This window comes from Solanum tuberosum, unplaced genomic scaffold (assembly GCF_000226075.1).
Source record: "Solanum tuberosum cultivar DM 1-3 516 R44 unplaced genomic scaffold, SolTub_3.0 scf00008, whole genome shotgun sequence".
Classification (NCBI taxonomy): Eukaryota; Viridiplantae; Streptophyta; class Magnoliopsida; order Solanales; family Solanaceae; genus Solanum; species Solanum tuberosum.
This window is the reverse complement of record NW_006238934.1, coordinates 3959480-3974040: the sequence shown is the minus strand read 5'-3', so window position 1 is coordinate 3974040 and position 14561 is coordinate 3959480. Positions and strand designations below refer to the sequence as shown.

The 14561-nt window shown below is 32.4% G+C and overlaps 2 protein-coding genes across 2 annotated transcripts; one reads left to right on the top strand and one right to left on the bottom strand.

Annotated features, from left to right (window-relative positions):
* Window positions 1–3915: 3915 nt before the first annotated feature.
* LOC102586422 (tubulin beta-5 chain) lies at window positions 3916–6919 on the bottom strand. Its single transcript, XM_006339193.2, has 4 exons — window positions 6798–6919; window positions 5433–5831; window positions 5052–5321; window positions 3916–4834 (listed from the first exon to the last, which is right to left on the bottom strand). The coding sequence occupies exons 2-4, from the start codon at window positions 5824–5826 to the stop codon at window positions 4155–4157; spliced, it is 1344 nt and encodes a 447-aa protein (XP_006339255.1). The 5' UTR covers window positions 5827–5831; window positions 6798–6919; the 3' UTR covers window positions 3916–4154.
* A 4279-nt stretch (window positions 6920–11198) lies between these two features.
* Window positions 11199–13920, top strand: LOC102586092 (G2/mitotic-specific cyclin S13-7-like). Its single transcript, XM_006339192.2, has 6 exons — window positions 11199–11348; window positions 12022–12230; window positions 12330–12581; window positions 12674–12799; window positions 12883–13131; window positions 13227–13920. Exons 1-6 carry the CDS (start codon window positions 11312–11314, stop codon window positions 13746–13748), a joined length of 1395 nt encoding a protein of 464 aa, XP_006339254.1. The 5' UTR covers window positions 11199–11311; the 3' UTR covers window positions 13749–13920.
* The last annotated feature ends 641 nt before the right edge of the window (window positions 13921–14561 follow it).

The window sequence follows — 14561 nt, the reverse complement described above, 5'->3', positions numbered from 1 at the left end:
TTCCAAAATCAAAATGTTACGCTTTTCGAAGAACTAATTTAAAACTTTGAACATGTTTTTTCTATTCGTCTATTCGAGATGAGAAGATACATGCATGTTATATATTTTATAATAATTATCCAAATTAAATAACTTTGTTTTTTTTTGCACAACCACATATTTGTTTTATTCGGATTTATTACCTCACATAAATTTACAAAAATACAATAACCCAACAAAAAGTTACAATTTCAAATTACATAAACGACTGAAGTTGCTTGTTTCCAAATTATTTGAAATTAGGCTTTAAGACCATCCAAACTTTGGACGCGTATTCGTGTATCTAAAGTTAATTTTAAAATAACTAATTAAGTGTAAATAAATGAATCTTGATCTAATTTAACCCTAAAAGTTACCTCAAGAAGTGAGATTTTTTCAAGATATATAAAATGACCACTCATTCCGTAAATCCTCACGTCTATGATTGAAATCTACAACATGGACAACTTTTTAATATAATGTCCCAACATCAAGTGATAAAAATTGAAATAGATCCTATTCTAATATATATCAGGTAAGAAAATGTATCTTGAACCTAACGATTAATTTCTGAATCTAACTTTCATTTATTTTATTATTATATTATAAGTTCTGATTAGAGTGTACTTCTGTAGTCCATGAAATGTTCATGTACATAAAAAAAAATAAAAAATCAGTGGTCATAATAATATTTTTTTTCATAGAAAAAGCTAAAATATTTTGGTCAACCTAATGGAAATTATATTTGTTCGGTAAAGGAAAGTCTAAGTTTAGTCATAATTTTTTTTTTGAAGTCTAGTCAAAGGTAGCTTCAATTATTTGTATGAGGAATATGGTCAATAGTGGAAGGCATTTAAAAAAAATGTATAAATATAATTATTTATTTGGGTGGTTAATTAAATGCTTTCAAATCTTAACTCACATTATTCACAAGAAAAATTCAAATAAATTGAAAATAAACTTGTTATTAGTAAACTACTCCACTTGTTTTTTAGGAAAATTAAATATTATAATGTCAAATTAGTAATTAATATTAGCTGGTATTTGACCAAATACACTTCTACTTTTTCCCAAAGAGTGGTTTTCCTATAAACTTCCATTCATAATTAATGAATTTATTTATTTTTAAAAAGTGAAATACGTATTTTAATTAATTCGATATTAATAATAAATATCCAGGGTAATCTCATAAGAAAAGGTAAAGTATACATAGATCTTAATCCTATTTTTATAGAGTAGAGAAGTTATTTGACTTATTTCTGCTCACCGACTCAAAAGAAATATCTCTGAAACAATTTGAACATATTTCTCTAAATTCTAAAATGCATAAAAAAGTAATTAATAAGTTTTTTCTACACTATACAAGTATAGTTTAATCAAAGACAAGTACATTTAACTCTACATGGCATTTTCATCTATATTTACTCAAATGATAGTACTATTTGAAGTAATTTTCTTCTATTTTTTTGAAATTTATAAAAATAATAATCTTATTTATCTTTTTACGGAAATAAATAAGAGATTATTATACATTAAAAAAAACTATAATAGAGACGTGTCTACTTTATTCAAATTACATTGTGACTGAAAACTAAAGCAAATATTAACTTTGTTGGAAAAAATGACATAATACATAAACGTGTTCTTTAAGTTGACTTCCGCTGATATTTATGCCCTTTAACTTTTAATGTACACAACTAGACACTTAGCTTGTTTAAAGTTAAATTAATAGATACATGCATCCTACGTGGTATCCTATATGACAATTCACGTCTTTTAAGTGAAAAAAGACTAGAAAGAAATAGGTGGTAGAAGAAAGGGGAACTTTTGCAAATAGTCAATATAATAAACTTAATTATTCTCCATAACTATAGTTTGCATATTTACGAGTTGTAGCTACAATTTAAGTTGCCTCGTTTCTATAATTCGCGGGTACATTTGTATAATTCAGTTATTTTGTAAAAACTCGAAATAACAAATTTATATAATTACAAACATCAGAAGTGTAAGCAATTATACAAATTATATCATACAAATTCCGAATTATACAAAAGTTATACAAATTCCGAATTATACAAACGTGCGAATTATACAAAACTAAAAAACTGAGCTGCGTTAACTATAAATAATATTAGGTCGCGAATTGTAACTAAGACAAACTATAACTATGTTAACTAATTAACCAGTATTTGTTTGCTTATATGCGTAACTTTCCCTAGAAATATGAAGTTGTAGTTGTTGGGCTAAAAGCATGCGAATTTGGATTTGGGCTTAGATTTTAGAATACTAAAGCCTGACCCATTGATTATCAAATCGATCCATATTCAGCCCAATGGACTTTTGAATTCACTTAAAGAGCACGAGTCCACATAATTTGCTCCTAACCTAGTGAGATTTACGTTTGTTTACTCTTTTGTTATCGATATTTATATTCATATTTCAAAAATAACATAGAGAAAATTTTGTATGGGTTGAAAGAGAAGAGAGGGAAGAATAGGTTGGGAACTTGCAATAAATATATTTTGTACGGGTTAAATTAATTAGATAGACATAAGTCGGGTTTAAAGACATAAGTAAGAAAAATTAGGTAAATTTATTCAATTTGGGGGAATTCATTAAACTAGAGAACATATTTATCAAGTTTCATAGTGGCTAGAGTATTTTTAATAAGATAGTATAACGAAGACAAACTTAATTAATAAATGAAAGTATAGAAATATATATATATAAATTTCATTTTGCTTGAGATCGAAAACATTATCATAAGAGTCAATTTTTTTAATTTTTAATTTTTTTGCCGACAGAAAGAGACAGTTCGGAGCTACAACGTCTTCATCCACCAACTAATCATATCAAATAAAATAATAATGCAGTGCTAACTAAGTTTACCACTTGATTTTATTTTTTAAGTCACTATCGTTTGGACACGCTTTGGGTAAATTTCTTCAAATGTAATAGCTGGCAAACTGCATAAAAGATGTAGAGTGACTGAGAAAGTTATTGGTGAGGAAAATCTATCTCAAGTTTCTCATGTGGGAGACATGTCATAGACCTTAGTGACACATTTTAAAATTGTACGAGTTTAAGCCTAAATCAGACAATATCACTATTGATATCATATTTCAAAAAAGTGTTGATCTTGCCCAAATTAGACAATATCACTAATCGGATAAACCGTTACCATCACTAGCATTCTTAAAAATTACTTTGAAGCCCCCAACCACTCTCCCAATGTTTCCTTACTTTTTGGTTCACTTAAAACTAAATATTATTTGTCCCACCTGCTGAACCTAACTTTTATTCAGGTACACATTTTGTTTAATCATTCAAAAATGATGACTAAAAGTTAAAAAGTCATAGAAAGTTAGTAAAACAACTGAATTTTGAATCTTAATGGTTATTACTATTTGAAATTACCCATTGCTTCTAAACCCATGCCAGTTCAAGTCACTCCCTTCATCCCAAAGAAACAAAAAGTTTTCTATAACGGTGATATTTGTGCCAGCTTGCATGCATCTTGATCATTCTACTAGATATCAGTTACTTTCCACCAATATCTTTGTCCTACAGGGTTAAGCCACACCATGACACCAACAAACAAATAATTTGACTATAAGGAGGAAAATGGCTAGGGTTCCATTAGTCTTGCTATATGACAATGACAAGTTGACAGCCAACGTGCACAAAAGTATGGTGGGAAGTGGGAACAGCACAATGTGGATCTTCAACAAGAGTGAAGGCTGCTAACTGCACATGAAACGTTATCATCAGGCACATGGTGAAGCAAAATCATGTTGGTGCCTCACATGGCAAGGGGACTGATACAACAACTGACCCCCAATAATGCAACTTTAACCAATATCCAGTACTACAACAACAATAAATAAACATAACACATTTCCTCGACAAGCCATTCTTTACTTCTTGAGAAATTCTAAATCGAAAACGACAAAAGATGAACAAATATTTAAGCAGAAACAGGTAACAGTATTACAACTACAAAGTACAAACCCACGCTCGTCACTCTCTCCAGCAAAGTGTAAACAAATATGGAACACATACAAGAAAAAGAAATGCTCAAAACCCAGGGAGATCAGAAACATATTACACAACATATAATAAAATGTACTGTTTCTTCAGTTCTCTTCCTGCACCTCGTACTCCTCATCCTCATATTCACCTTCTTCATCAGCAGTAGCATCTTGATATTGCTGATACTCAGACACAAGATCGTTCATGTTGCTTTCAGCTTCAGTGAACTCCATTTCGTCCATTCCTTCCCCTGTGTACCAATGCAAGAAAGCCTTTCTCCTGAACATAGCGGTAAACTGCTCGCTCACCCTTCTAAACATTTCCTGAATGGAAGTGGAGTTTCCAATGAAGGTGGATGCCATTGAGAGACCTCTGGGTGGGATGTCACAGACACTGGATTTCACATTGTTTGGAATCCATTCAACAAAGTAGGAAGAGTTCTTGTTCTGAACATTAATCATCTGTTCATCAACTTCCTTGGTGCTCATTTTACCCCTGAACATGGCTGAGGCAGTAAGGTAACGACCATGACGTGGATCAGCAGCACACATCATGTTTTTGGCATCCCACATTTGCTGGGTCAGTTCTGGGACTGTAAGTGCACGGTATTGCTGTGAACCACGAGAAGTGAGAGGAGCAAATCCAACCATGAAGAAGTGCAAACGAGGGAAGGGGATCAGGTTAACAGCAAGCTTCCTAAGATCAGAGTTCAATTGACCCGGGAACCTGAGGCAGCAAGTGACCCCACTCATCGTAGCGGAAATCAAGTGGTTCAAATCACCAACTGCAACATGATAAAGCATTTAGCAAGTGTAATAAAAGATGAGAAGAAAACCTATCACAATTCTAGAGAAGCCACTTTATAACCAAATACTTATTTATGAAGGTTGCATTTTCACCAGTTCAAAAAAGGGTGAAAGCGAAAGTTAAAATCTATACATTGATAATCAAAGCACATAGACAAAAAGTAAAAATTATCAATTTGGACAACGTATACTCACAGCTGGGTGTGGTAAGCTTGAGAGTCCTGAAACAAATGTCATATAGAGCTTCATTGTCAAGCACCATACACTCATCAGCATTTTCAACCAGCTGATGCACTGAAAGGGTAGCATTATATGGCTCAACCACTGTATCTGAAACCTTTGGTGATGGGAACACAGAGAACGTGAGCATCATGCGATCAGGGTATTCCTCCCTAATTTTGGAGATCAGTAAAGTTCCCATTCCAGAACCTGTTCCTCCTCCAAGTGAATGGCACACTTGAAAACCTGCAAAAAGTAGAAAAATGTATCAATAACACCACAATAGTGATCAAATTAAGCACAGTTGTATTACCGACTAAGGATTCTAAGAAATACTACTCAAATCCATGAATATACCTTGGAGACAGTCACAATTCTCAGCCTCCTTCCTGACAACATCAAGAACAGAATCAATAAGCTCTGCACCCTCAGTGTAATGACCCTTAGCCCAATTGTTTCCAGCACCAGACTGGCCGAAAACAAAGTTATCAGGCCTAAATATCTGGCCATAAGGACCAGTTCTCACACTGTCCATCGTGCCAGGCTCGAGATCCATGAGCACTGCACGGGGAACAAACCTCCCACATGAAGCTTCATTGTAATACACATTGACACGTTCCAATTGCAAATCTGATGTTCCAACATAGCGTCCAGAAGGATCAATTCCATGTTCATCACATACAACTTCCCAGAACTTTGATCCAATCTGGTTTCCACATTGTCCACCTTGGATGTGAAGGATTTCTCTCATCTTTTCTGTAATAAACAAGATGTTCTAAGTTCTTCTCTTAAATTAAAAACCACTACAGAAATTATAAAATTCATGATTCACAATCAAATATATCTGATTCTCACTAAACTAAATGGATCACTACGACATTCACCTATAGAATCATTACTTTCAGTGGATAAACCTTAGTCCTTGAAGCAATTTGCGCGTTTAAATAGCATCAATATCATTACGAAATACTGATCCAATTCTATTACATCAAGCACATTATTCACACAAATAACTATACAAATCACATTTTCCACAGATCTCAACAATTAAACTACTCACAGTACATTCTACACAAAAATACAGCAACTCTACAACATGTGATCTAACAAACAGTAATTCTCAGATCTCAAAATTAGCAAAACACAGAAAGTTCACTCGATCAAAACATTGAAAATGAGGCAATGAGCTAAAAAAAACACAATACCAATCTAAAACTATCATTTGCAGTAGATTTTTAACAAAACAAGGAAAATGAGGCAAAAATCATTTCAAGTAGCAGAAAATCATTAATCACAGTAAAAATCATCAAAAATCACAAATGCAATAAGCTAAAAAACATAGAAAACTCATTGATCTAAAATGTTCAAGTAGAAAATATTGCAGAAACAGATCAAACTAAATAAAATGAACCAAAATATCACAATATGACATTATAGATCTAAAAATATCATCATACGCGAAGGATTTTCACATAGTAGACAAGGAAAATGAGGCAATCAATCATTTTACGATAGCAGAAAATCATTATACAACTCATCAAAAATTACATTATGACATTACAGATCTAAAAATACAGTCCTACACGGAAGATTTTCACAAAATATACAATGAAACTGAAAAAAAAAATCACTCTACTATAGCAAAAAATCATCGATCACAGTAAAAATCATCAAATGCAATTCAAAAACAATAGATCTGCGAACAGTAAACAGAAAACATACCTTCTGAATCGGAGAGAAAATTGAAGAGATCTGAAAATTGATGAACAGTGACGTAGAACTACTCACTCGATCGAGAGAGTAGTAGAAAGAGTGAGAAGAGTAGGGGTAAGGGAAATGAAGCTCACGAGAGAATTTTTATATGAGCAAGAGGGAAAGATCAACGGCTGTAATTTATTCCCTCCTTTTACATCTGGACCTCTATGATAAAAAATGAACGGTCAAGATGAGATCTAAAATGGTGAGATTTGATTTTATAGGTAAAATATATTAGTTGAGAGATATTTTAGTGACGATTATGTCCTTTGTAATGTGAAATTACTAGAATGTCTTCCCACAATCGCCTTATTGTATTAGGGAACAAATCATTCCGAGGTTAGTTATTTCTATATTGTTGGGGTTATTTCGAGGTTAATATGGGATAAATAACTCGCGACTTTATCCTAACTAAATATGCGGTATATTTATCTTAAACTTAATCTCAAAAATAATTTTTCTTTATCCCTCGTACCAAATAAGCGCTTGTTACTTTTCAAATTTGCTCCAACCGTGTTGGTTTTTTCTGGTGTTCACACCGTTTGATTAATTTTCAATATATATTTTTAAAAAAAGTTATGTAAGAGCCACCATCTTTCTACCACTAAAAAAACATTTAAAATTTAAATATGAGGTGTCGAATTGAAATATTTTATTATTATGAGATATTGCGTTTAATTTTCATACCATTCCACTCTAACTAATATAATAAAATAGATTTGAATTTTTGCAAATGAATAATGGGTTTCTTCTATTCTAGCTTGAAAGGCAAGTAAACTATACACTCATAAGTCATAACTACTCTCTTCAACTTAGATGATATAATTATGACTATGAGATTTGGAGGCAAAGTTAAATTTCTAGCTATGGGTTTGATAGAATTGGATAGATTAAGTCAGTATTTTTATAGACATTGAAATTTTATCAGACTTAAAATAGATTCTTACAAGACAGGTTCAATTTATGTTTTTAAAATTTATGATTAGTTAGAGTTTCTTGGAGGCTGCTCCACTTTAAACTTTAGTTCATAAAAAATAACTTAAATATTTCATAAATTCTTGAATATTCACAAAGAGATCAAGATATGTAAACTATTATCTTTCTCAAAATCGAAGAGATCACTGGAATATTCTTATGAGATCAAGATCAATACTCAATGTGATGTCGACGTTCCTAGAAATCAAATTAAAGAAATTCAAATTATCCTACGTTTGAAAAATACGTGTCTGAATCACAAAAATTCCCATGTGAGATCACTTTTGTTTTCCTCACATTATATGTTTGAAAACAAATCAAGTAAAGTATATATTTATATATATAAGGATAAATAGATGGTACTCTCACTTGTTACATCTCTATTGGTCATACATTCACAAGACAGGGAACATGGTATTAAGCAAAGAGACAAATAAATCCCCTAATTAAGTACACCATATATATAAATGGAGATTACATGAAATAAGATTGTTAGCATGTGATTTGCCTTGGTCCTTGTATCACTCTTATTAGCTCCTATATTTAAGCTGTTTTGGACCATTTTTTCTTGAATCAAAGACTTAATATATGATAGAATTTTTCTATCTTTCAAGTATACATTTTATTCTTTTCAGATTTTATTTTGTGAAACTATGATAAATATCTTATTATTATTGTACATTAAAATAACTTATATTACATTAGTTTATAATGATTAATTAAGTAACAAAAAATTAAGATGAAATGTGTTTTAATCACTATTATAGGCAAACGATTATGATTAAGTAAATTAAATTATCCCATAAGAATCGATTTCAAAGAATAATAAGCTTCTCAGTCATAAATTTTGAAGTTGAACCTTTTAATTTGAAAAATTTGAGTTTTGAAGTTGTGTTTTTTGAAATTTGAAATTATGTTTGGACATGCATTTTACGTTTAAAAACAGAATTGAAATTGTGTGAGTGAAAGAAAATTTTCTTCCAAAAACTATAGTTTGGATTAGTTTTAAAAACTTGATTATTTTTTTTCAAAAACAGATTTTCAAAATCTGATCCAAAATCTATGATCAACTGACTTAATACAAATACTATTCCTTGAAAGTGATAATTCGTTTGTGTACCAGTAAAAAAAGATGATAAATGTATCTCTCAAACTTGCTTCTAATTCACTTGTACTTAAAAATAATGATCAAGTTGAATGATTGAAAATATTGCTTCACCTAATTAAAGTACAGATTTGAATGTCACAACCACCATTAAAGTAAAATTTGAAGCAAAATTATTCTTTTAAAGTGTAGTTATATATATAGGTACATTATCAAAATATATATCAGTGCCAGATCCAATAATCGCAAGGAAAATTTTAATTGCATGTGAAAAATTAAGTGTTTATAGAATTAAACATACATTTCAAAACTTATTGTTAATCTCAAAACTTTTAGTGTGTAAATTTTAGATTGATATTATAAATAATTTTATGAATTTTAAATTTGATTAAAGAAATAAATTGTCGGGTCAAGGAACTGGGCTGGATATTATAAGCAAATGTTTGAAGAATCCAAGCCCAAGCCCCGCCTATAAGGACGGAAATAAGGCTTGATGGGCCCGGTTAATTTGCCGATAAATTAAAATTTACAAATAATCACTTTTTATTTACTATGTAATTGAAAAATAGTTATTGTCATGTAGATCGAAAATCCACAAATCAAACTCTAGGATCTAGGATACAGTAATAGAAAAATAGTTATCGTCATATGTAGATTCAAAATTCATAAATGAAATTTCAGGATACTGTCATGAAGTTTTACCTATAGAATTTTGAATCACATAACAATGTTTATATCGAGGCTCTGCCTTATTGAATTTGTGTTGCGTAAGACTCATTAAGAGAGAAACACTTCCTAACAAGTTTTTTTTCATATTCAGAATTCAAACTCAAAACCTCTAATTAAAAATGAAGAAATCCTATCCATCTCACCACGATCCTTATCGGCTCAATATGTCCAACATACCTTAGTCCCAATTGGATAGTTTTTGTAGTGAAAAGGTGATAACTCTAATTGTGATATACAAGTTTGTGCAGAGAAAACGAAAAGGTTTTGCATACTTTAGACTCAAGCAAAGTGGTGACAGGTTGGCCACTGTGGTATTCAGATCACTAATAATAACTATATGATATAGCTAATAATAAAATTTTAAAAAATGAGCAGTTTGATGTATTAAAGCTTTTGTTATATAAAAGGTATAGAAAGGATCGGACCACAGTAATGGTCTATTCTATTGTACGCAATTTCAAAAAGATGTTTTCGTGGCTTGAAAGTTGAAACTGTGACATCCTGATCACATACATACTGATAAAAACTTTACTAATTACGACAAGACTTTCCTTTTCATACGTAAGTAAAATAAGGTAAAATAAAAATGTTTTGTCATATGATAAAATGAAGTTAAAAGTGATACTCCTAAGAGATTCAAGGAGGGCTTTCTTATTTTTCCAAATGTATACAACATGATTCTCAAATCTCAATATTTTTATTTATAGCGTTACATAAAGCTAAGGTACATCAAATGATGTCATGAATATGCAATTAACCATTGACACCATGGGGAAGATCACATGGGAGATTAAAGGGCGTGAAATGATGAGAAGTGGTTGAGGGGGTTAAATGTACAAGTGTAATGAGAGTAACTTCTTAGGAGTTATGGACATCCACCATAATTCTATTACTTTCGTATCACACCTAACATTTTTTTGACTCTAGGATTTGAATCCTAATTTACAAGATCTGGACACACTTCATTAACCGTTGTACCACAACTTTAAAATGTAACACTAATATTTTGTTCTACTGATGAGATTTGATTTATCGTAGTTAGAATTGGACATGAGAATTTTTGTTTGGATTTTTATATTTTCGAACTCAAGAAATAATAAATCATATTCGAATTGGATTATTTCAAATTTTAATTTGATTTCAATCTAATACGCTGAATTTTTCTTTTTCTTCCTACAAAACAGAACATACAAATATAAAATTCATGTAAAATTGATTACCATTAAAAAAATGATTATATCAAAGAATAATTAGTTACTGTTATTGTTGACTAGTAGATCTTTATCATATTATGTGTATTTGAAAGTCAATAATCGCAAATTACATGTCCAAACAAAACTTTCGATCAGTAGTAGTATTAATAATCCCATCTAACTAAATTAAGATCAGTTTAATACTAACACAGACCCAACGGCTAGTTTTAATGGAACTTAGGAAACACAATCAACACCGTCCGATCTGTCTCTCATCTAACGGCTACTATTTCGAAAAAAAAATATGACCGTTAGAACAGAAGCACCGGTTCTGAAGCTTCAAAAAGGGGTCTACTTCTTCAGTGTATCGAAAAATCAATAGTTTCTCAGAGGCTTTCAGAGGGAAGGTAAGAGGGAAATTGGGAAATTTCAACGACACCCGTGTCGATAAACGATTCATTCTTTCAGATTTTTGAGAAATGGCTGCAAGAAATATTCTTCAACAGCAAAACAGAGGTTAGATACTGGTGTTTTTGCCTCATTTCTTTAATCATCTTTTGATTCTTGTTTTTGGGTTTCTTGTTAAACTGTAATTAGCATGTTTTTTTAATTATAACTTATACCCAAATCCCCCTTTTTTTTTTAATGGGGTGTTTATAAATTTGATTTGAGACTCCTCATGTTCTTTGAGGGGTTCTTTGATCACCAATCCTGAGCATCAAAAGATTAGTTTTTTTTGTTGCTTTGGTGATTTTTTTGAGTTTTCAGTTATTACCTTTGTTGTCTGTTCTTTGAGGGTTGATAGGAAAGAGTTGGGGTAAGGCTGTATATGCGCCGCTCTTTTTGGAATTTCACTGGGTATGTTGTTGTTGATATCTGCTCTTGAGGGGGTAGTCTTTGGTTATTAACTTTTATGTTTGTTCTCGAGGGTCTATTGGAATCAGTCTTTCTATTTCATAAGGTAGGGATAAGACTGTATACACATCGCCTTTTTTGGACCCCACTTGCGGGATTTCACTGTGTATGTTGTTGATGTTGTTCTTGAGGGGATCTTTAGACATTTTGGCTATGAAACTAATAGAACCAATCACCCTTTTACCCCTAAACCATCTTATGATATAATCAATTCTTGCAACACTTTTCAATGTTAATAGTACTAAAAGAGAAGACTTTGTAACATTTTGGTCAGGTGAGGCAGTCCCTGGAGCCATAAAGCAGAAGAATATGGCAGGAGCACAAGGGAGAAACCGCAAGGCGCTTGGTGATATTGGGAATATGGTAACGGTGCGTGGTGGGGTCGAGGGGGGGAAGCCGCTTCCTCAAGTATCTCGTCCCATAACGAGGAGCTTTTGTGCACAATTGCTTGCTAATGCACAAGCTGCAGCTGATAACCAGAAGGTTTATGACTTAATAGTCTTAATTTTTCTTACTATTTTTCAAACTTCTTGAAGTTGTTATACTAATAAAAGGGGTTGTTGTTTTATAATCTCTTAACAGAAATCAATGGTTGTTAATGGCGATGGACCGATTGTTGCTAACGGAGCTTTACCGGTTAAAGCTGCACCAGTAGCAAGAAAACCAGCTCAGAAGAAAGCAGCAGCTATTGTAAAACCAATGCCTGAGGTAATCGAAATTAGTCCTGATACTGTTGAACAAGTGAAGGAAAATAAGCAAAAGAAGAAGGCTGCTAATGACTCTTCAATGAAGAAAGCAGCAACTCTTACTTCAACTCTCACTGCTAGGAGTAAGGTGAGCATTTAATCCTCTATCAATCATATAAGGTCATGCTTCGTTTATCGGTATCTTTACACCATAATCTGATTTTGCTTCTGTTTGTAAAGGCTGCCTGTGGTTTAAGTCATAAACCAAAGAACCAGATTGTGGACATTGATGCTACTGATGTGAATAATGAATTGGCAGTGTTGGAATATGTTGAGGATATTTACACCTTTTATAAGATAGCTGAGGTAGATATCTTTCTTGTTCTTTTTCACAAATCTTGATAATGTGTATAACTTATGATTACGATTTTCTTTTTGATGTTACATAGAATGAGAGCAGAATTCATGACTACATGGATTCACAGCCTGAGATAAATGAAAGGATGAGGTCTATTCTGATTGATTGGTTGATTGAAGTACATCAAAAGTTTGAGCTAAATCAAGAGACTCTTTACCTCACCATCAATATCGTTGATCGTTACCTTGCTGTAACGACTACATCAAGGAGGGAATTGCAGTTAGTAGGCATGAGTGCTATGCTCATTGCATCCAAATATGAAGAAATTTGGGCACCTGAGGTATACTAATAAGTCCAATTATTCAAGTTACTTTCCCATTTTTTCGAGTTGCTAACTAACTAACTAACCAATTTGATGATCATGTACTTTTTCAGGTGAATGATTTTGTGTGCATCTCAGACAGAGCTTATGATCATGAGCAGGTTTTAGGAATGGAAAAAAGGATTCTTGGACAATTGGAGTGGTACTTAACGGTACCAACGCCTTATGTGTTCCTTGTTCGATTCATCAAGGCTGCTGTTTCTGATGCACACGCGAATGTTGCTGTCTTGAATTCTTGCAATGTGACCTCAATGGAAAACATGGTTTATTTCTTGGCTGAATTGGGGCTGATGAATTATGCTACGAATATCTACTGCTCGTCGATGATTGCTGCCTCAGCAGTCTATGTTGCTCGACACGCGCTGAATTGTAGTCCTTTTTGGAATGAGACACTGAAATTGCATACTGGTTTCTCAGAGTCTCAGCTTCTAGGTTGTGCTAAGTTGCTGGTGAGTTATCATATGGAGGCACCACAACACAAGCTAAGGGTGATTTACAAGAAGTATTCGAGTTCGCATAGAGGTGCTGTTGCACTGAATCCTCCAGCCATTTCCCTGTTGGCTCTTCATGAATAAAAAGGAGAGAGGGCTTAGCTTTAGTTTTAAAGTTTTCTTATTTCATTTAAAACAATGCATTGAAATTTGTATCTGCTGTCCTAAAGGAATCATTTCAGTTCCTTGGTGATAGATTTGTTTTGAGCAATTGGAAGCAATTTATTTGATCAACAATGTGAAAGTTATATACTTATATCAAATTTTCCATCATAAAACTAGTGGGAATTAGTGTATTAAGCAAGTACGGAAAAGCGGAAAAAGGGAATTCAGGTGCTGTTCTCAAGTCTAGTTAATGAAGCCGAGAGGGAAAACTTACTTGAGAGGGTTTACCCTTTTTTACTTTGCAAGTTTGATTGCGAATAGGAATCTGACTATTCTTTCATCGCGCAACTCTTATATTACGCGAAACTCTTATAATAATGTTCAAGGTTTTACCGAATTTTGTTCATAATCTACACAATTCACAAACACCTTTTCTTCATCTAAAACACTTTTTTAAAGGGAATTCAGGCGTTGTTCTCAAGTCTAGTTAACGAAGCCGAGAGGGAAAACTTACTTGAGAGGCTTTACCCTTTTTTACTTTGCAAGTTTGATTGCAAATAGGACATGATCTGACTATTCTTTCATCGCGTAACTCTTATATTTACGCAAAACTCTTATATGTTCAAGGTTTTACCGAATTTTGTTCATATTCAATACACGATTCACAAACACCTTTTCTTCATCTAAAACACTAGCAGTATGGTTTACTAATATAAAATTTTGCTGATAAGCACAAAGACCCTCAAATTCCAAATTCCAAAAGATTACATTAATTCCCCCACCCCAATCCCC